General features: G+C 32.3%; 1 protein-coding gene and 3 pseudogenes across 1 annotated transcript; 3 read left to right on the top strand and 1 right to left on the bottom strand.

Moving 5' to 3' along the window:
- The first annotated feature begins 1,042 nt into the window (after nucleotides 1-1,042).
- On the top strand, nucleotides 1,043-2,829 carry LOC149879993 (uncharacterized; annotated as a pseudogene).
- A 4,663-nt stretch (nucleotides 2,830-7,492) lies between these two features.
- Nucleotides 7,493-8,107, top strand: LOC149879992 (uncharacterized; annotated as a pseudogene).
- A 4,167-nt stretch (nucleotides 8,108-12,274) lies between these two features.
- On the top strand, nucleotides 12,275-13,061 carry LOC149879991 (uncharacterized). Its single transcript, XM_090070524.1, has one exon. It carries the CDS (start codon nucleotides 12,290-12,292, stop codon nucleotides 12,977-12,979), a length of 690 nt encoding a protein of 229 aa, XP_089926650.1. The 5' UTR covers nucleotides 12,275-12,289; the 3' UTR covers nucleotides 12,980-13,061.
- Nucleotides 13,062-21,203: 8,142 nt separating this feature from the next.
- On the bottom strand, nucleotides 21,204-22,511 carry LOC149879990 (uncharacterized; annotated as a pseudogene).
- Between the last annotated feature and the right edge of the window lie 165 nt (nucleotides 22,512-22,676).

Genomic DNA, 22,676 nt, shown 5'->3' with positions numbered 1-22,676 from the left:
AAGCGTCTGACCTCCTTAGGAGAAACCCATAGCATATGTCACTTGCCTTCATAAAGTATTGCTCAAGCAAATCTTCCTGCTCAGGTTCAAATGCCTGAAAATAGAATAAGCCTGCACATTGCATAAACAATCTTTTTAATTAATCCAGTTGTATTGAACAATGTGTGCATGGGTCTTTAGTTATGTATTACAGTTACGGAAAAAAGTATCCAAATGAAGGAAACCTCATACTGATGCATATACTTTTGTAGCTCTCGACAAGTTCTATCTAAGTGTACCATCAAACATTTACTACACTAGGTATATGTCTCTTTTGGTAAGAAAAACTAAGATGACTGTGGAAAAAAGTATCCGAACAGTTACTTTCTGCTAATTTTTGGTCAAGATTTTCAATAAAGTTTATGATGCAAAATCTTATAAATATCGCATTAGCTTACGATAATATAAGTAAAAATGATAAAACATCATAGTTTCTATTTCTTTAACATTTAGAATCCATTCACAACCGTTACCATAGTGAAAAGTAGAGAATTGACAGAAGTTGCTAGGAAAGAGATTGAAGTGTTCTTAAAAAAAGGCATAACGGTTCGAGAAATACCACAACAGATTGGTATGCCCAAATCAACTGTTCAAGATACTCCGGGGAGAATTAAAAAGCATGGAATACTCAAAAGTTTGCCAAGATCTGGACTAAAACGAAAAACAACTCCAAGGGTTGAACGAAAAGTCCTCACTTTGGTTGAGAATTCTGTGAGATCAAATGCAACAGATATTGCGAATTAACTCAGAGAACTCGAGTTAGTTGATGTAAGTCCTCGAACTGTTAGAAATAGGCTACATGGGTATGATTTACATGGTAGAGCACTTGCCAAAAAACCGTTACTTACCAAACGACATATTGCAAAAAGTTTGCATTTGCAAGGTACTTCTTTGTGAACGGACCGTGGATGATTGGAAGAAGGTATTATGGTCGGACAAAATGATAATATGTTTTAATGCTTAAGGTAGTAGAAGTTTGACATCGAGAAGACCATGTGAATTAATGCAACAAAAGCATGTTAAACAGGCAATAAAGCATGACAAGTGTGTTATGGCCTGGGGAGGCTTTATTTGGATTGGTGTTGGGCGTATTTATGTTATAAAGGATACATTGACTTCCCCTAAGTATGTTAGAATACTTTCAAATCATATGCTACCATCTGCTCGAGAGTTATATGGATTTCTATGTTCGGATTCTATTCAGCGGATTCTATTCATCGTTTCATTCTTCGTCTGGTATTCAGATCTGGGGCTTGCCACATTCTTCTTCACGACCAAGGACACGAGTTTTGTAACAAGCTCTTGGAAGATCGTTTATTAAAATTAAACATAGAATCCGCAAAAACGTCAGCATATCCTCACCAGACAAATGGACTGACAGAAAGGTCATAAATGGTTATACTCTTTTTTTACTTTTGTATAGTTTTTATAATAATTTTTTAAATTTGTTTTTTTGTGTAAAAAAGGGGCATTATTTAATAGTTTTAAATATAACAGTTACTAACTATAACTTATTTATTTTGTTCAATAGGTTCAACCAAACATTGATTACAGATATAATTAAGTTTGTTAACAACGAAGCAAACGACTTGGATGAACTTCTGGACCCGGTGGCTTTTGCATGTCGAATAAATGAACAAGTTTCTACAAAATACTCTCCCTTTGAGATTATGTATGGAGTTAAAGCTCAGATTCCAATCAATTTGGAAAACCGGGCAAAAGAGATTTTGCTGTGGGATACTAAAATTGACGAAGCCAAACAAGGATTGGGAATGTCTGAGTTCGCTGAAGAAAGTGGCGCGAAAAGAAACGCAGCTAAAATAAACATTACAATTGCGCAAAATACACAGAAGAAACGTTACGATATTAAACCTTTAGCTCCATCATTAGCAGTTGGCGAGAAAGTTTTGAAATGCAATAGGCGCAAAGACACACGAATGGGCGATAAGTTAACTTAAAGATTACACGGCCCTTACACAATAATAGATGTTTTAGACAAAGGAGTTTATTGGTTGCAAGATAAAAAAAGAATATTGAAACAAGTTGTTAACGCAATCAACCTAAAATGATGGAATGAACCACAGGAATACGCCATGTCAATTAAAACTGCAACCTCCGGTCAGAGTATTGATTAAGTTATAGCAACAAAAGCATTAAAAAATTCAGTCGAAAAAATCAATTATCAAAAAATGGTTTCAAAATCAGAACCGTGGATTTCAAAGTACAATCTAACAATTGGAGATAAACAGATCCTGACTTCAGACGCATGGTTGAACGATAGAATAAAAGATGCGGTCAACAAAATGGTTTCAACACATCTTGGTAACAAAAACAATCAATCAACTCTTCTAGTTCAGACACGATCTGGGTTCGAAGCAGTCACCTGTGAGTCGATCATCATTCTTCACGACGTCAACCATTGGGTGACAACTGCATGGTATTGAAGGAGAAGTTTTGTATTTAGATAGCCTTAATAGCTCAGTTTCAAGCTATGTTAAAGCTCAAATGAGACAACTCTATGTTAAACTTGTTAATCCCGAAGGTTTTCTTGCAGTAACAGTAGTACCATGCGCACTACAACCAAATGCATCGGACTGCGGTGTTTATACAGCTGCTTTTGCTTTTCAGTTGGCAATTTATGGAAAAGATTGTATGACGCAAACATTTGAAAACAAAATGATGCGCTCTCATCTCACTTGCTGTTTGGAAACATCAATCATCAAACCTTTTCCAAAAGCCATCTCATGTAAACATGAACGCAAGAAGAGGATGCAAATTATCAACATTTAGAACATGTTATTTAGTATTTTTAAACTGTATTTTTACTGCTAAAAAACGTTTTTATTTTATTTTGATCGTTTTTTTAAAAAGTAAAATACTGGAGGCCATGTGAAAATTCTGCATAAGATCCACCATGTTAACGTTCCTTGGTATTGGACATAATTAACGTTTAGGCATGTTATTTAATAAATAAAATAGCGTAACAATAATTACAAATGTTTTATCAAAAAAACAAAAGTTTTAGTGAAAATGTTATTTAGGGAATACTTATTACGGGTGGGGAAGAAATAATGTATCCCCAGAATATTTATACTAGAATGTACTTTCCGGCAAGAAAGTTTGTCCCGATTTATACTTTCCGGGGGGACAAAAACATGGGGGGAGCATTGATCACGCGACACCGGCAATTAACTTATGACCAGTGATTAGAAAACAGTAATTCTATTAAAAATCAATTAAATCTATCGTATCTTTTCGTTTATGTTTTTTTCTCTCAGTGAATGAAGAAACTACAAATTAGTTCATGAAATATACTTTATTTAGTTTTCTTCACAAATATTTCTAAAATAATTGAAAACTTCACAAACATTTAAAAGTTAAATTATAAGGTCTTTATTATTTTGCACAAGTTTCAAACTTTGCGTTCATCAAAACAACCACCACGTTTCTTCATTACTGCTTCATATATTCTTGGCATACGAAAGATTAATTTGTTTAAAGTTTCCATGGTCACAGCTTTCCAAGCCTTTCGCAGTGACTCCCATTAATGTTCCTCAGATTTTACTTGGAATTTCTTCACATACCGGTCTATTTCATCCCAAAGAAGCTCCATGGGATTGAGGTCTGGTGACTGCGTAGGCCAGTCCATTAAAGTAAAGGTTTTTTCTTGTACTAGTTTTTTTAGATAATTAGTACAAAGTTTAGATTTGTGGTTTGGGTCATTATCTAGCATAAAAACATGCTGGCGTCGAAACATGCTGGCGTCGATGAGCAGATGGAACGGCATGATTCTCCAAAATTTCTCTGTATTGCTCCTTTTTCATAATTCCACGAACTCTGATCTAATCTCCTATTTTGTGACCTGCAAAACAACCCCATACCATTATTGAACCTCCTCCATGCTTAAGAGTAGGCACAATGCACTGCGGAATGCAGCGTTCATTCTGGTGCCGGCGTACAAATATTCTTCTCTTATTGCCAAATAATTCAAACTTGGACTCATCGCTCCATACTACTGTTTTCCATTGACTTATTGTCCAGTTGGAATGTTTGCGAGCCCATTGTAGTCGTTTCACCATGTTTGCTATTCTTAGCAACGGTTTTTTGGCAGCTACACCCCCTCTAAGTCCAGCTTTCATCAAATGGTTTCTTATTGTCCGAACACAAACAAGTTTTTCAGCAGTTTCATTGTATTCTCTCGTTATTTGTGGAGCTGTTAATTTTCTGTTTGACATAGATTATCTCGTAATACGACGATCACCATGTTCATCTATCTTTCTGCTATGGTTATTTAGGATTAAATAAAAACTAACTTAAAATCAAATCAAATCAAATCAATTATTTGATTAGACTTTTAACTGTATGATTTTAATTATGATAAAAACATTCAACTGTATGATTTTAATTATTATAAAAACATTTAGCTGTATGATTTTAATTATGATAGAAACATTTAACTGTATGAGATTACATCCCTTTAACAGTATCCCAGTTGTATTTTAGATGTCATCCTGCTAATGCACGAGTCTTCGACGGAAGCACAAATAAAAGATCAAATAGGAAGCATCTTAAAGTTCTCACCGTTTGTAAATGGAAGCAAAAAGAATTAATTGAGGAAGCAAGTGATTGTTGAACAATAATAATTTCCAGTTTTTTTGTAAATTTGTTATAAATGCCATATAATATACAAAAGAATACACAATACATCTTTAAATAAAGTCTTAGAAAACATTTATTGTATTTTTAGTTTGAGTTTCTCCGAAACTGTTTTTCTAACGCCTTGTAAGGGATTAGAAACCCTTATATTAACGTTGAACATTAATTGTAATTGTGTTAAACATTTAATGTTAGTATATTAACATTAAAGGTATATATAAACCGTTTATATACGGTTATAGTCATATAATAACAATGCACGAAGCCATAGGCTTCGGTAGGGTTTTATGAATATAACAGTATATTAACATTAAATATTAAACACAATTACAATCAATATTTTACGTTATTATAAAACGCCAATATTTTTCTAACTTAAATTTACGTTAGTATAACGTTAAACTAACATTAGAATTTAACGTTAGTATAACGTTATTATTTAACGTAAATCTAACGTAGGAATTACGCGTTACAAAACTTTTTCATTTTGCCGAACCGGCAACGTTGTACTAACATAAAATGTAACGTAAATGTAACGTTAATAGAACGTTGTGTGCCGGCTGGGTTTCAGTATATTATAGGTTTCTCTTGAGTTACTTTTAGTTGTTCTCAACATAGCGCAGATACCGGTACCGGTAACTAAAAGTAATTTTTTTGGAAATTGCTGAAGTCCTCGAACCCTTAATAGAACTTCAAGAGAGTAAACAAAAAGCTTAGTTCCAGATTAGGAGAGAGGTTGTTGGAAAGGAGGGAGATACTATATTTTTATTTTCAATTTAAAATAAAAGGAAGGGAGGTAAATAATTAATTCCGGCTATGAAAAAACTACATTCTATTCAACAGTCATATTTGCTTTTTTTAACAAAATAAAATTTAAAAAAATTTATAATGTTCAATCCAATAAAAAGATATTAGAAATACATGTATAAGTACTATTATTCGACTAAATCGACTTATAGTCGATTAGTAGAAAATGCAAAATCGATTAGATCGACTATTAGACTTTTCAAAATCGACTAATTTCGACTTTCGACTAACCAACTTTTATTTGATTTAGCCAAAGTCGATAACAGCACTAGTTTAAACACTTTTTAACTTTAAATTTGCTATACGTAAGTTTAAACTTTAGATTTAGAATTTGCATAAAAGCTCGTGCGCTTTTCCTAAATGATATAATTATGATATTTAAAAGTTATAACATGCAATTCCCTTAAGGCCTCTAACGCACGTACATGAAATTATTGTTGAAACGTAAACGGCTAATAACTCTCAAGTGGTTCTTTAGATGAGATTTACAACGATTTCAAATTATATTTTGTCAGGTTAGAATTATTTTGTTCTATCTCGAAATTTGAAAAAAATGAGTTTATACCTTTTTCTCTTTTTTTGTTATATTTTCTTTCTAGCTATATTACTTTTAAAATTGAAAAAATAAAACTAAATAGTGTCAAATTAGGTGTAACCGATTGTTCTATGTGCAAAATAGCGATAATTATTAATGTTATTTTGTTCTATTTCCAACAACCAATAAAATTGTTTTTAAATCGCATAAAATAATAAGTGTTCCTGTTTATTTCCTCTTTAAAATTTAAAAATGACAGAAAATAATGATGTAGGTCTTGGAGTAATAAACCAAAATACATCAACTAACTCGAGTTCTCTGAGTTAATTCGCAATATCTGTTGCATTTGATCTCACAGAATTCTCAACCAAAGTGAGGACTTTTCGTTCAACCCTTGGAGTTGTTTTTCGTTTTAGTCCAGATCTTGGCAAACTTTTGAGTATTCCATGCTTTTTAATTCTCCCCGGAGTATCTTGAACAGTTGATTTGGGCATACCAATCTGTTGTGGTATTTCTCGAACCGTTATGCCTTTTTTTAAGAACACTTCAATCTCTTTCCTAGCAACTTCTGTCAATTCTCTACTTTTCACTATGGTAACGGTTGTGAATGGATTCTAAATGTTAAAGAAATAGAAACTATGATGTTTTATCATTTTTACTTATATTATCGTAAGCTAATGCGATATTTATAAGATTTTGCATCATAAACTTTATTGAAAATCTTGACCAAAAATTAGCAGAAAGTAACTGTTCGGATACTTTTTTCCACAGTCATCTTAGTTTTTCTTACCAAAAGAGACATATACCTAGTGTAGTAAATGTTTGATGGTACACTTAGATAGAACTTGTCGAGAGCTACAAAAGTATATGCATCAGTATGAGGTTTCCTTCATTTGGATACTTTTTTCCGTAACTGTAATACATAACTAAAGACCCATGCACACATTGTTCAATACAACTGGATTAATTAAAAAGATTGTTTATGCAATGTGCAGGCTTATTCTATTTTCAGGCATTTGAACCTGAGCAGGAAGATTTGCTTGAGCAATACTTTATGAAGGCAAGTGACATATGCTATGGGTTTCTCCTAAGGAGGTCAGACGCTTTGCGTATACATTTGCTGTTATCTGCAGCAGAAAAATTCCCCAATCATAGACAGAATTAGAAATTGCAGGTGTGATTGCAGAATTCTTGAAGAGGAATCCGAAACTTTCTATTCATTCTCTTCAAGCAACAAGTTTAGCCCATAGGACTAGTATTAATCAGCATAATGTTAAATTATTTTTTTAAACTAATTAAGCAATCTTTTGAGAAGGTTAAAAGTGACCAGCAGACATATAATATATTGATAAGACCGGAATCACAACTGTGCAACAAACTGATTGTATCGTCACTCTCTGAGGCTTTCCTCAGATAGGTCGAGTAACATCTGCCGAAAGAGAAGCATTAGTGACTATGGCTCTGGCAGTTAATGCGATCGGCAATAGTGCTGCCCTATATTTTAGCTTTCGGAGAGTTAACTGTAAGTCTCTCTTTATTCGTAATGGATCAATAGGGCATGATGGATCAACCCATTCCTCAGATTGGATGACTAAGAAAAATTTTCTTAAATATGTCAAACATTTTGCCATTCACACATGTCGCTCAAACAGCCGTCTTTTTATAGTTTTGATTGAAATCCACAGATCTCATCTTGTTGCACCAGTTCTTGATTTTTGAAAAGAAAATGGGATCACACTTTTATTCTTTCCAGCACACTGTAGTCATAAGCTACAACTTTTGGATGGAAGTGTTGTTAACTAAAGTTTCTTAACTCGGCGTGTGGTGCGTGGATAACTGTAAAAAAACGACCTATGACTATCTGGTGTACCTGGTGTAGTAAGAACAGTACTTCCTAATGCTATAACTCCAAGGAACTTAATGAATGGCTTCCAAGTAACGGGAATTTATCCATCTAACAGAGATATTTTTTTTTCTTTTCAAAAAAGCGACTTTTTACCGTCGTAAACATCAGATAGACCAGATCCTGATGTTGATTTCTCCACTGCGGATTACAACACTTCCAAATAAACAAATCTCAATAAATCAATTGCCTCTCTCTCTACATCAAAGGAAGAAAATTTTCCAGATTTGAATGAAATTCAGGTACCACTCCTAACCTTTTATTTTTACCATCTCCTGAATAAGTAAAGCCTTTTGAAAAAGCTAAGGCTAGAAAATAGAGAATAAATAAGCCAAAAAATCGAAAACCAGTTTCTGCTATATTAATAGATACTCTTGTTAAGAAAGCCTTGGAACATGAACAGAGGACATCAAAAAAGATAATGAGAGGGCATTGAAACAAAAAAGTAAAACACATACTCAAAAGCAGTTCTGTAACAAATTAGGTGATCCAGAAATTCAAAATACAGTAAGACTTAATCTTTTCAAACTGAGGGAAAGAAACGAAACAAGAAAGATGACGTTCAAGATGAGAACGAAGATGCTTTGTGTCTTAGATGCCTCAAACCTTTCTCAAACAGTCTTCCAGGTGCAGAGTGGAGTCAGTGTTCAATCTACCATCAGTGGGCACATATGACTTGCGTAGAAAAAGAACTCAAGGGTCTATTTTATGAGTGCTTAGACGGTAATGTTCTTTTAGTCCCATTATTTGAAGACTGACTAATCGGAGACCAATTACTATAATGTATGTAACCATGTTAACTGTAATGATAAAATAACGATTGTTCATTTATATATAATTGTTTTCACGGTATGCACCTTTCTTACCTCAATTTTATCTAAAAATAGTTTTGAGGGCCGATCTGCCCCAACCCATGGGCCAACTTAGCCTAAGTAAGGGGCAAATTTGCCCCAAGGAACATCACCTTAAATAAAGCAATTTAAAAATATTCACAAACCTACATAAGCTTTTAATAATACATTTTTTTATTGTATATAGTTTTAGCAACCTACTCCCATAAAGAAACAAAATAAAATACGAAATGCGAAAATGTTAGGAATCAAAGAAAAAAAGCGGACCAACGTGCCCCTGTCTAGCCTATATTAAAATTAAATTTATTACGATATAATATTTCTGGCAGATCTGTCGGCATATTTTCAGACATTTTCCGTTGATATAAAATATATCAGACAAATACTCAATCGACATATTTTGACATAACTTTATGTCTGAGATATTTTCTGCCGACCTAAATATGTCCAAAATGTTTTCTGTCCACATATTTTGACAGAAGGTTGTCAAATAATTTTTTGGGCGATTGGCTGAGTAGCACCTCTCACTGGAATGCACTCCATATTTCCTCACAATTTTTGAAATCATACATCGATCTAAAGTTCGATTACCATTATTACTTTCTCGCTATTCATCTTCTTCATTGAATTTTTTTAGATGTTTTTTTACAGCGAAATTATCACTTTTCAGATTGCAACCAATACAACTCAAATAAACTGGCAATTAAATGCCTCAGAATCAAATATTTATGCTTCTACTCTCCTCATAATACCAGCGTTGCCACCTGGGGTTAGAGGATGCCAATATTTGAAAATTGGCATGGTTTTTTACTCAATGGCATTTTATGGTCTTTTAGCTTTGTTTTGACATTTTGATACAGAAAAATTTAAGTTCTTAAAAAAAGTAATTATTTCGAAAATGAGATTAAAATTAACTTTTACTCCTCGCGATTTTAAAGGGTGATGAAAAATAGCTTTAGACTTTTTATCTAAAGATTAACTAGTTGATCCAACTTCGAAATAAACGTTAAGCTAGCACATGTATGTTTAAATAGCATTTGTTTTTTTAGAAGTAAAAAGCTCTAGTCTTGTGTTTGATGAAGTTAACAGTTTATTGTTTTGAAAACAAAATTTGTTGTTTTGAAAACAAAAGCAGAAATCAAGCTCGATCTCTAACATTTCTCAGTCACAAAATTAGAATAATAAGTTCCACATCTTTCCGTTTTTCACCGTCTAACTAGACATGTTAGTAAGATATTTATTATGAATTTGAGCACAAATTGACTTATAACGTTTTTCAGACCAATCTTTGTTTTCACTATTTCCACATGAATTTCTCCACAAATATCAAACATCAAGCTAATCATTAAATCGTCAGGTTAGAATTATCTCGAAACTTGAAAAAAATGAGTTTATACCTTTTTCTCTTTTTTTGTTATATTTTCTTTCTAGCTATATTACTTTTAAAATTGAAAAAATAAAACTAAATAGTGTCAAATTAGGTGTAACCGATTGTTCTATGTGCAAAATAGCGATAATTATTAATGTTATTTTGTTCTATTTCCAACAACCAATAAAATTGTTTTTAAATCGCATAAAATAATAAGTGTTCCTGTTTATTTCCTCTTTAAATTTTTAAAATGGCGGAAAATATTAATGTAGGTTTCGGAGTAATAAACCAAAATACAGGTATTTTCTTATATATTCTAGTGCTAATCGGCTTTTTTTAGTATTGATAAAAATTCAGCACATTATTTTAGTAGGAAATGTGTTATCATCTTATTAGAACCTCACGGATTCTCTTGTATATGTGGCATATGCACTAGTGTGTGTATGTCACATATATAACAGAATACGTGAGGTTCTGATAAAATGATAACACATTATTTATATATACATATATATATATATATGTATATATATATATATATATATATATATATATATATATATATATATATATATATATATATATATATATATATATATATGTATATATATATATAGTTATATATATATTTCGGAAAATTTTTGTGAGATTTCTGAAGAGTCTTTATTGACAAAACATTGTGTAAAAAATTGAAATTAATGGTTTCTAATAACTTATTATTAATCTGTTCTTTTAAGAACATTGAGAACTCTATTTTATAGAATGCTTTTATAATTGTTGTTATATATATATATATATATATATATATATATATATATATATATATATATATATATATATATATATATATATATATAAATCATTATTACACGTTGTATATACTAAATAAATTAAGACTCAAATGTAAATGAATTGCTTCATATGTGGAAGAAATTATCTTTTTTTTACCTATTTACATTGCATAACTTTTTTAGGTTTTATTTTTATTTTTAGTTTACCCACAACAAGCTAATATCATGGTTATTCCCTATGTTTCAACACATCCTTCAATTGCTGGTCACCTGCAATTACCTCCGCACGGTGAAAAAACGAGAAAACGTCAGGCAAACTGTTATAACTGGAAACAGTCAAAAAGAAAGCGACTTAGGCAATCAGGAAAAGAATATATAAATACCAGGGGCAAGGTTATTCAACCAAAAAGTATTAAAAATAAAAAAGATTGTGGAAATTGTTGCAAGTTTAAGTGTTCCGTGAAAATTTCAGAAGACGAGAGAAAAAAATTATTTAATGGACTGTGGGGAATGTCTCAGATTGAAATGCAACACTTTTTTAGTAAAACTACTGAGCGATTAGATAATAAAATTACTGAGATCAATAAAGTAAGCAAATCAAGAAGAAAATATACTTATTTTTACAATTTCTTTGTTGATGATGTCAAACATCGTGTATGTAAGGTGTTTTATTTGTCTACATTAGACATCAGCAGCAGGCAAATATCATACTATTATGAAAATAAGCTTGAAACTGGTATTCCTGCCCCTACAACATGAGGGAAACATTGTAAAAAAAAAGTTCTTGAAATGACTAAACAGAGTATAGAAAACCATATTAACTTGTTTCCACGAGTTGAGTCACATTATTGTCGAAGCATTTCCTGCAAACAATACTTTGATGGTTCATTAAATTTGAAGAAACTTTATGATTTGTATTTAACATATTGCACTCAATATAAAATTTTACCAGCAAAGGAATGTTTGTACCGCAATATTTTTAACACCAAATTTAATATTGAATTTCAAAAGCCAAAAAAAGATCTCTGTAATACATGCTACCAATTTTGCATTATTGAAAATGCAAGTGAAGAACAAATCTAAAAGTATAACAAGCATATTGCATCAAAAAATGAAACGAGAGAGAAATAAGTATAAAAAAAAGATCGAGAGAGAGATAAGGATCGAAAGTTGAAGTCCCCTACCACAACCATAGTTTGTATTGATCTACAAAATGTCTTGAGCTTGCCAAAAAGTAACGTGGGAAACTTCTTTTATAAAAGAAAGCTCAGTTGTTGTAATTTAACAGGTCACTCTTCGCTGAACAAAAAAGCATATTGTGTATTATGGCATGAAGGTATGTCTGGTCGTTCCGGTAACGATATTGTCAGTGCTGTGATATGTATGCTAAATCAAGTTTACAAGGATCTTCCTAATATTGACCAATTTTTACTTTGGTTTGATTCTTGTGTTCCACAAAATAGAAACAGTCATATGTCAGATGCATTGCGTGAGTTTCTTATTGATCAACCAAATATTAAAATCATTGAACAAAAGTATTGTGAGCCAGGGCATAGCTCCATTCAAAAATGTGATAATATACATAGTGAAATTGAGAAATCATTACATTCGGCAGAAATATTCAGCCCTCCCGAGTTGGTAAAAGCAATGTTGAATGTTAACCAACGTAAACCATTTTTTGTATACCAAATGCAAAAAAAGGACATTAAAAATTTCTCAAAAATTGCCTGTCTTATGAACTACAAAAAGGTTCCATACTTTAATGTCAAAACACTTGTATATAGGTCTAATGCTCCTGGTCATGTGTATTTCAAGAGTCGTTTTACAGATATTTATAAGGAGGTACGGCTGTCTAAGCCAAAAAACACTAGAGGATCAGGAAGTAATCTTGAAGAACCATCAATTCCATTGGCATCTTGTTTTCGACATAATATTAAAATTTCTAGTGAGAAAGTAAAAGACATTGTTTCTATGTACCCATACATGCCAGCTGTAGATGTTTGTTTCTATAAAACATTATTTCAGTAGTTTTTTTTAACTCTTCATCCGGAAACAAGTTTCATTTTAATTGTTTTATTTATATACTTTCGTTATGTTATGCAACATTCAGTTTTATTTTGTATAAGGTTCATTCAAACTGTTATTAACATGTTATTCGTATTAAAAACTTTGTTTATTTTCAATAAATCTTTTTAGATAGAAATGATTTTCTTTAAATAATATAGCTCTTGTTAAAAGCTGCCCATCCTTCCAAAAGCAATATCAGTTGAATTCTGTCAAAGTAGCAATAAGAAAGCTAATTATATCATCCCATCCATTTAAGTTTTCCAACGAAGTGTTTTAGGTTTCTATATTTGCGTTTAAATCCCTAAGTTAAAAGTAATTTGTTGTAATTCATTTGCTTTTCGCAAAACGTTTCAATTGTTTTTACTAAAATATGGAGATAGCACAAAATAATATTAACGCGAAATGTATCTATCGAAATTATCTCCAAACAGGGTCGGGCCATAATAGCAATTTGAGCAACTTACTTTTTTTTTCAAAACAAATAATTTTTTTTAGAATACAGGCAAGTATTGAAAAAAGTTTTCATTAATGAAAAATATATCGCCAATTCTACTGCATTACAGTGTAAAACTTCAACTTGATTTATCTCAGTTTAAACAAATGCAGAGTTAGAACAAAATAATTCTACCCTGACGAAATGTTAATTCGAATATCTATATATATATATATATATATATATATATATATATATATATATATATATATATATATATATATATATATATATATATATATATATATATATATATATATATATATATACATATATTAGGGTGTCCCAAAAAAAAAAAATTCTCTAAAGCTTTTCCCATTTTCTAAGGTCTAGATGGGCTAAAAATACCACGGAAAAATTTTTTGTTCTAGTAAAAGTGTTGTCTGTAAATTTTCATTTCTCAAAATAAATACAATTTTTTTTAAAAAAGTCATGTATTTTAGAAATTCTCTTGAAAATATATATTTACAGTATAAAAAATTAAATGTTTTTGAATTTTTTCTTTCTCAGGTCCTTCTTCAGCTTCTTTCTGTTGTCTCTGGCAACCAGCATGAGGTTCTGTTTCATGTTATCCGACCTGTAGCCTCCAAAAAATTCCTGGATTTGTCGGATAATTCTTTCAGCCCAGTCGTTGACACATTTAATCAACTTCAAAAGCTTTTTAAATATATCAAATGTCTGACTGGCGTCTCCGCTGATCCACATCTCCACCTCTTCAACAGGGATCTCACTTGCCTGAAACAAGATTTAGCTCTGAGAACCTACCATTTCAGTAAGCTCTGTTGACCTGCTAAAACCGGTAGCTTCGGTTTCCCCATATGAAAATGGTCAGTGACATCACACTTTATCAATTTCTCCAATATTTTCTTTTTTACTTCGTTGTCAATATCATCTTCAGCTAGAGACAGAATAACTAACTGTTTTGTTAAATATCAAGCATGCCGCTTTTTGCTGGAAAGAAAGGCCTGTTTAAGTTTTGGGTAGTGGTTCCTTATGTAAAACGATGATTTAAAAGCAGCCAAGGCATTTGAAGTGGACTTGTCGACCATAGAGGATTTTAATAACCAGGGCCCATAACATACGGTAACATAGAATGCCGCTGTCTTTACCATCTTCTTCTCTACCTCATTCGAAAGCTGTGTTTTCCGTGTTTTTCGTCATTTGCCGTGTTTTCGGTGTTTTCTGAGAAATCGGTGTTTTTGTCTAATTTACCGTGATTTTCTGTTTGTTTTTTTTAAATTTAAATCGCTGTATTCTCTTACTTACTTGTTGTTAGTGGTAATTGCTTGACATCATATCATGTGACTCATCTGTCATTTTCGGTTAGTAATTACCATTTTTCGTAAACGAGTTGCGTGTCAATCAATAAATATCTTACATTTAATTATGTTGAAGAACGCCTTGAATGTTTCTTGTGCCGAGCGCGCAAAACAGTATCCCAAGGGAACTTTGCACGCCGACGATGGCCTTCTCTTTTGCACAAGTTGAAACGTTACACTAGATCAAACGAGAAAAGGTATGATTGATAGACACTTGCTAACACCTATGCACACTCAAAAACGTAAAAGTCTTGATGAAGCAAATGAAACTCGTACGAAGAAGCATTTTACAATAACAGGTGCATTTAAGGCGTTATCTGAGTCACGTAATGCACAAAATCTTGCTCATTTTGAATTAGTGGAGGTATTTACTGCAGGTAACATACCGCTAAACAAACTTGATCATCCTAAGCTAAAGGAATATTTACAGAGAATGTGAGGAATCTTGGGGCACAGCCATTTGCAAGTCACCTAAGGCACAATTATCTAGCAAAAGCTTTTGATGTTAATCATGATGAATTGAAAGCCCTTGTTGAAGCAGCATCTTCAGTTACTGTAGTCACTGATGAGGCCAGCTATTCCCAAAATCGTTTCGTTCTACATATACTGTTTATACTACCAGTAACAAGTTCTGATGAAACGCAGATGAAGGCGGTAACAGTTGACCTGGTCTACTTAGAAAACTTTAATGCAACGACAGTCAGTCAGGCAGTTATTAAGACCCTGAGCAAGTTCAACTTTATCTTTAATAAAGTCAATGCATTTGTTACAGACAATTCCAGTTTTATGACGAAGACTGTGAGAAATCTCCAAGGGATACTCCCCACTCTGTTCTTTTGTCGTGTAATGCTCACATTCTCAGTCTTGTTGGTGAAACTTGGAGGAAAAGATTTTTAAAAAATTGACCGATTAGTGATGTGCTTCAAAGCTATATTTATTCACTGTTCTTCACGAAAGCAGTGGTACCGAGAGTATATAGCTGAACAGACACATGTAGATATTGATACGGTTTCCCTCCCTCCAGTTCCAGTTGTAACCAGGTGGAAAAGCTGGTTCAACACTGTGTCCCATCATGACATATACTTTAAGCACTATCGTGGATTTATTGATGCAGAGTTGGAAATATCTGCATCAACCAATGCGTTGTCTGAACTCAAGCTGCTACTTCAGAATGATGGTCTTACTAAGCTGGCTTTCATATCAAGCAGCACCTCTGCAAATGTTGAACTTCTTACCTAGTTTGAAAGTCGTCATGTTCAGATACATCTGGCTTATAATTGGATAATCGATCTGCTGGCAGATAAATAAAACACTACATTCAATTAGGCGTATATAGTGTCTTTCTAATTTGGTTGTATAACTTGTAACTAGTGACATTTATGTAAATGTTGACAGTATAATAGCAATCGTTGCTACAGTATCAAATCAACATTGCTCATCAAAATAAAAAATTTTAAAAACTAATGGTAGGTCTAACTTGTTTTTGTGATTTACAAATTATTCAGACAAGTCGGAATCCACTAATCTACCAGAATGGCAGCGTTCTGCGTACAGCGATGCTACAGCTAAACTGATGCAATATCATTGCACGGCTAATGCAGTACGCAGCCTGGATTAAGATTTCTCTGATCAGTTCGAATGTTCGATCTTCAGCAAGCTAAAACTTTGACCTACAATGCATTCCTTGATGGCATTCCGGGCTACGATGATAAGAAACGCATTCTAAGAAGTGAAATTGCTGCCTATAAGCTGGCTGTTAAAGAGGCTGACAATGTGAAGCCACTGACATTCTGGTTCTCATCACGTGATTGTTTTCCACATTTCTTGCTGTTCGTTATTTTTCTGTACCCTGTAATTTGGTAGATGCGGAACGGAGCGTTAGCCGATATGCGCTTGTTAATACATCACAGCGTCAAAAGTTAAACACCGACAATTTAGCGCTTCACGTGATGATGAATTTTAATTCAGTTAGCTAAGGGCTAAGCAAATATTTTTCATTTAGAGACTTCAGCAAAAAAATTGATCAAACGGTCATAAAATCTCAATCAAAACACAGTTTTTGCTTATTGAAGTTATCGCATTATGAATAAAAATGTGGCATTTTGATGCCGTGTTTTTTCCGTGTTTCTACCGTATCTTTTGCGATTTTTATTAAAGTACGCTGTGCTTTTCGCACTTTTTTACCGCGTTTTTCGCCTGTCCCTTCTAATGATCTCCTTCATCTTGTCTACCTCCTCCTTGATGTGTGGCCAGGTTTTCTGCAGTCTTACGTAGGGCGCTCTCCTTGGCCTCTTTCTTTTCTCACCAGTAAAAGCCTTTATAAAATGATAGATGTGTAACTCCAACATGTGTCGCCTGCTTAGAAACCAGAGTAAAGGAATGTTGAGGATAATTGTGAGGATGGTAATGGACCTTACAAATACTCCAGTGTTGGAAGCAATGGTATCACAGCATATGGCAAAGATCTGATCAACAATATCGTAATTTTCTAGGAGATTTAAGACCACATCTGCCAGGTCAATTCTCTTGGAGTTTTCAGCTTGAACTTCACCAAGTAGAATGTCATTTATGTCGTCAATATCAGGAAATGTAATACTGATTGCAATCCTTATAACAGTAACAGTTATGTTCAGGTTCTCCTCCATCTATTTGATCTGTTTTCCATCAAAATGTAGTACAAGCCTCTTTCCCTTTAAGATTTCCATTATGTCTTGCCTTATCTGGTCTCCTAGTAATTAAACTTTCTTCATCCTAGTTTTACTTGATCTTCATTATTTCATCAATAACTTTATATTCTACTATTTACTCTTACCTAGATCTTCAATCTTCTTGAATCTCTTTTGATGAACGGAGCTTCTGGAGATGGGCACATCCTCAAGATTCACGCCTGCTTTATTGCAGATTGCTGCAAAGATTGCGGTATTAGGTCGAATCCCGACCCTGTATCGAGTAGATACTTCAGAAGTACAATCCACCAGACCCTCAGAACTGATACTTATCATTATCTGCACAACAAACAGCTTTGATATTTCTAATCTAATTAAATTCAGTGTGATTAAGTTTACTCATAATTAGTACAACCAACTTTACATTTTATTACAATCTTTTATTTACCTTGCCTTTTACTGTAGAATCAGAGTTTTGGTGTAATTAATTGACAGAATCTTCATCTATAGAATTTTCAGCTTCTGACTCGGATGCAGAAGAACCAGTATCAGATTCAAAGGAAGCTTCAAGTTCCCTTGTATTTTGTCCTTTTTTCATTTCTGTAATCTTCATATTCTTCATTCTCTGCCACCGATCCTGTCTGTTTTTAACAGATTTTTCAAATTCTTTGTCTACCTCTATAGTAATACACTTTTTTCTATCTTCTTTTTGATCAAAAAAAAAAAGAATGTCCTCTGCCTTGGCTTACTGGGATCGAAGTCTATCTGACTGGATCTTCTCCTCAAATTTCCCTACAGATATGTCGAGGAGTTTGCTGCTCTCCTTAATGAACTCCTCCTCTTTCTTAGTGAATCTACCAATGCTCGAATCCCAGTTTAGATCTCACAGATTGATTCGTTTCCAATACTTTGTGTGGAGCTTCAGAATCTTATCCCTGATTATACATAAAAGAAGTTAAACATAGAAGAAGTTTATTAAATACAGAAGTTTTGGTTATTTTTTATTTATTTGTATTGGTATTTAATTCTTTATTTGTTTGTTTTTTGATTTACTTATTTGTGTATTTACATAATTAAAAATTACTATTTTTTACATGACAGTAGCTCCAGAAACGAGGAGTCCTCCAAAGCCAGCTTTGTTCCACACATCCATTACAAGAGAAGTAACAAATTTATGGTTGGGATCTTTAAAGGATCCACCCTTGCAGATAAGGTCTTTGCCTGGAAAACTTTGAGGAAAAGCTACAACAAGTGTTGTAGATTTAAACTTTAAAACCTTGGAAGATTTGATAAACTGTGTATATCTGAGCACATTTCCAATGCTGGGGAGCAGGTTCGTGGGCAGCTGATTGATAGGATACTTGAGAAGAAACAGTAGCCTTCTGGGATTAGTCTGTATCTTCCTCTTTTCTCCTTTATTCTTGTCTTTCTTACGATGATGGTCTATTTTAGAAATTACTATTAAATATTAAATTATATAACATACTTTAATTTATCTATTCATTCAGTCATTCATTAAACAGTTATATTATTCATTGAATCTTTTTTTAATTTTTAGCTAAGAGTAAAATACATTATGTAGCACGACAACAAAAGTAAACGTATATGTAGTGCAAATCTCAAAAACGTGGCATATGATCAAATCGTGCGTAATTAAATTTACCTTTTTAATTGATCACAGGCGGCTTAAATTGGCATTTTATCATAGTAATAATAATAATAATATTGTTATTATTAGTGTAATTAAATGCCGATTTAAGTTGTCAGAAAAACTTAAGAGGTGTCCTGAAAAAAATAAAAGTTTTTGTTTCTGGGACACCCTAATATATAAAGTAATGTTAATATGTTATTACGTTATAGAACATTTTATTTTTAGTAATAAAAGTTGTAATATTTATACACCTTCAATATAAAATATATTATCATTCAGTTTTCTGTAATAAAAATTTACAAAAACCTTTATTATAATTAAATTTTTTTTTCGTCAAAAAAACCACCCTTTGATTTAATAACGGCTTTAACTAATCTCGGCATTCTTTCAATTAATTCTCTGATAGTTTCTTTATGAATATTTATCCATTCTGTTCTATAACGTTCCATAAATGAGACTTTGATGTTGGACATGCAGTTCTAATTTTTCTATCCAGTTCATCCTATAGTAATTCAATGTGATTGAGTTCTGGGTGGGAGGCCAGGATGTTACGCGTAATACATTTTCAGCTTTTTTTTTTATTCTAAATCTTTTCTTCATAATAATGCAGTATGTTTTGTGTCATTAGCATGCATCAGAATAAAATTATCTTCAATTAATCAATATCCCGAAGGGATCGCATTTGCTTCAAGGATATCTCTACAATTTTCTTTTTTCATTATTCCATTGATTTTACGCAAATCTCCCACCCCATCCAGAGAGAAGCAACCCATAACTATCACAAAGCCTTCACCAATGTTTTGCTGTTGGAACCAGATATAGAGTTAGCAATTTTTCCTCGGCATTTCCGAAAACTTTAAATATTGATTTATCGGTCCAGAGTATTTGTTTTCATTCATCCATCGTCCAATTTTAATGAACTGTACCCAACGGAATCTCTTCTGTCGATTACTTTTCGTAGATGTGGTTTTCGGAAAGCAACACTATAATGTTTTATAGCTTTTTGCAATCTTCGTTTGATTGTACTGACAGAAACTTTTTCTTCTCGAACAGAGTTGTAAATAGCTGATAAACGAATTGTATAGCTAACTGTTGATTTACTCAGATTCAAATTTTCAGCTATTTTTCTAACTGCATAGTCTTCTAGAAGCAAAGTGAGTATTGCTGCCCTTTTTTCTACACTTATTGGCTTACCTTTAGACATATTTTTTTCAATATTTTGAATTTACACTAAAAAAACAAATTTTAATTTTACCTTTTAACTTCTGCACTTGATATTTTTAAATTACTAATACAAAATATCTGCAAAAAAAAACACAGTAAACAATAGAAATACTTGTTAAATGACAAACTTAAAAGATTTGAATCGATAATGTAAAATGCAGTTTCATACGTGAATTTGATGTTTCCGGGTTCTCTGCTTTTTTTTTTATACGTTTTTTTCATACGTTCATACGTGACCTTTAATATGTTTCTGGGTTCTCTGTTTAATAATTTAAGGTAGCAGATCCCCTTAAAATAAAGTTGCTTAAATTGTTGTAATGGAGCATCAATTGCAATTAAGTTCTATTTTATATCAATTAAATATTTTTATTATCATTTTGAAATTTTGAAAAAAAAGTAACCAGGCAGTAGTTAGACATTTAAGCAGCCATTTTGAAAAATTTTCAAACAAGGTAATAAAAGTTTGGTAAATGCTCCTGACTCTAAAATTTCAAGGTATGTTAGGAAAACTATTTACTAGGGTTTCAAGCACCTTTGTGTAAAACGGGTAAATATTTCAAAAGATAATAAAATAAAAGATTTTTTTTTTGAATTAGTAAAATTAAGTACCTAAAAAAATAAAAAATTGTACTTGATATAAAAATTAGACCTTTGTTGAGGTACAAACCCCAGACAACACATCAAGGAACATTTCATGAAAATTTCAAATCAAAATCTTTATTAGAAGTTGAGAAAACGTGTTTAATGTGTTGCAAAGTATAAAAAAAATGAAGCACATTAAAAATCCTTTTACAGATTTTGTAATAAAAAAATAAATAAAATTGTTATCATTCTAAAAACCACCAGTAGAGTGTGATGTTCCTTCTTCATTTTCTTTATCTATGAATCCTTTTTTTATTGCTCTCAGCACCTTTCTACTACTGATACCTGCTGTGGATGTCTTTTTGGTCATATAACCTATTTGAGTTGAATTTTTTTTAATTGTCCCAATGTGCATAAATCGACCGATTTTTATCTGCAGTTTTTTAAAAACTTCATATAGCCCAGTTGCTCCATCATTAAACTCTAAAACAGCAGATGATACAGCTATTTCAAGAGTACTTCGGCTAACATAAACATCTTTAGGACATTTTTTTCAAATGAAGTTATTGATCGCTTCGTTATTATTTTGCGTCTGTCCATGCAAGCACTTGGATAATAATTCATCACTGCTTAAATCTTTAAAGACAGGTTTTAAAATTTCTTTTATTGCTAATGAAAGAATTAATTTAGCTTTGTAATTCGATTTACCTGTTAATTTATTTGACTGCCACATGCACCAGCTGTTTATACATTGAGGACAAAATTTATGCCGTTCTGCTTCATCAATAATATTTGAGTTATGGAAAAGTGTTGCCCAAATACTTTTTTTCATTTCATATATACTGTTGAGATTTTGTCTTATTGCAATACCATAATAGTTCTGCAAAGTATTCATGGCTTTATCTGTTAATCGTCCTTTACCCATTATTTTCCCCCCATCAGTCAGTATATTTAGTTTCATTAATTGACGCAAGTTTCGCAATCGTATTCCAATACGCTTTTGAACATGCCCAATACACTCTTTATCAATACTAAGATTAGGTCCATATGGTTCAGACTTAATAACATCATTATACGAGGATGTTTCTTCATCTCCAATGTAAGATGTATACCTTAGTTTGTACTTCTCCACAGATCGTCCAAACATTTCAATGGCACCCACAGACTCCATTGATCCTGAAGATATTACGTGGTTAATAAGACAATTGTGATTATTTTGCCAGTTATTATAACCAGGTTCATTCTTTCTTTTGTTCCAATATTCGCAAACTTTGCATTGTTTTGATAAACAAAATGGTCTATACGTTTTTGATTATTTGTTGATATCAAAGTTACAACAACGTTAATGGATGTATAACCTCTTTTTTGCCATGCACCATCTACAAAAACATGGCAATCAACAATACTAACATTATGACTGTTATTATCCCACAAAAAAATATCATGTCTCTTTTGCAGCATTCAACATGCAACAATTAGCTGCTTCAACATAAGCACTGTGGAGTGACTTTTTAATTTTACCATACTTTTTTTTTCTCATTGGTCTTGGCATATTCATGCAACGATTAAATGATTCTTTAGAAGTATCACCTTTTCCTATTTCTCGAACAGCAACAAAAATTTGTGCATTGACTTCTGCATTTCTTTTATTTACTACTGAAGTTTGGAATGTGTCTATAACTTCGTCACAGTTTTTACAAAAAATTTCAAATTGCAAGCAAAA

This window comes from Hydra viridissima, unplaced genomic scaffold (genome assembly GCF_058129835.1).
Source record: "Hydra viridissima isolate aposymbiotic clone 2 unplaced genomic scaffold, HvirCarnegie_v1 scaffold_13, whole genome shotgun sequence".
NCBI classification, from domain to species: domain Eukaryota; kingdom Metazoa; phylum Cnidaria; class Hydrozoa; order Anthoathecata; family Hydridae; genus Hydra; species Hydra viridissima.
This window is presented reverse-complemented; position numbering and strand designations above follow the sequence as displayed.

What these genes read in the sequence shown, in the direction of transcription:
- LOC149879991 (XM_090070524.1), top strand. Translation starts at nt 12,290, where the DNA reads ATGTCTGGTCGTTCCGGTAACGATATTGTCAGTGCTGTGATATGTATG.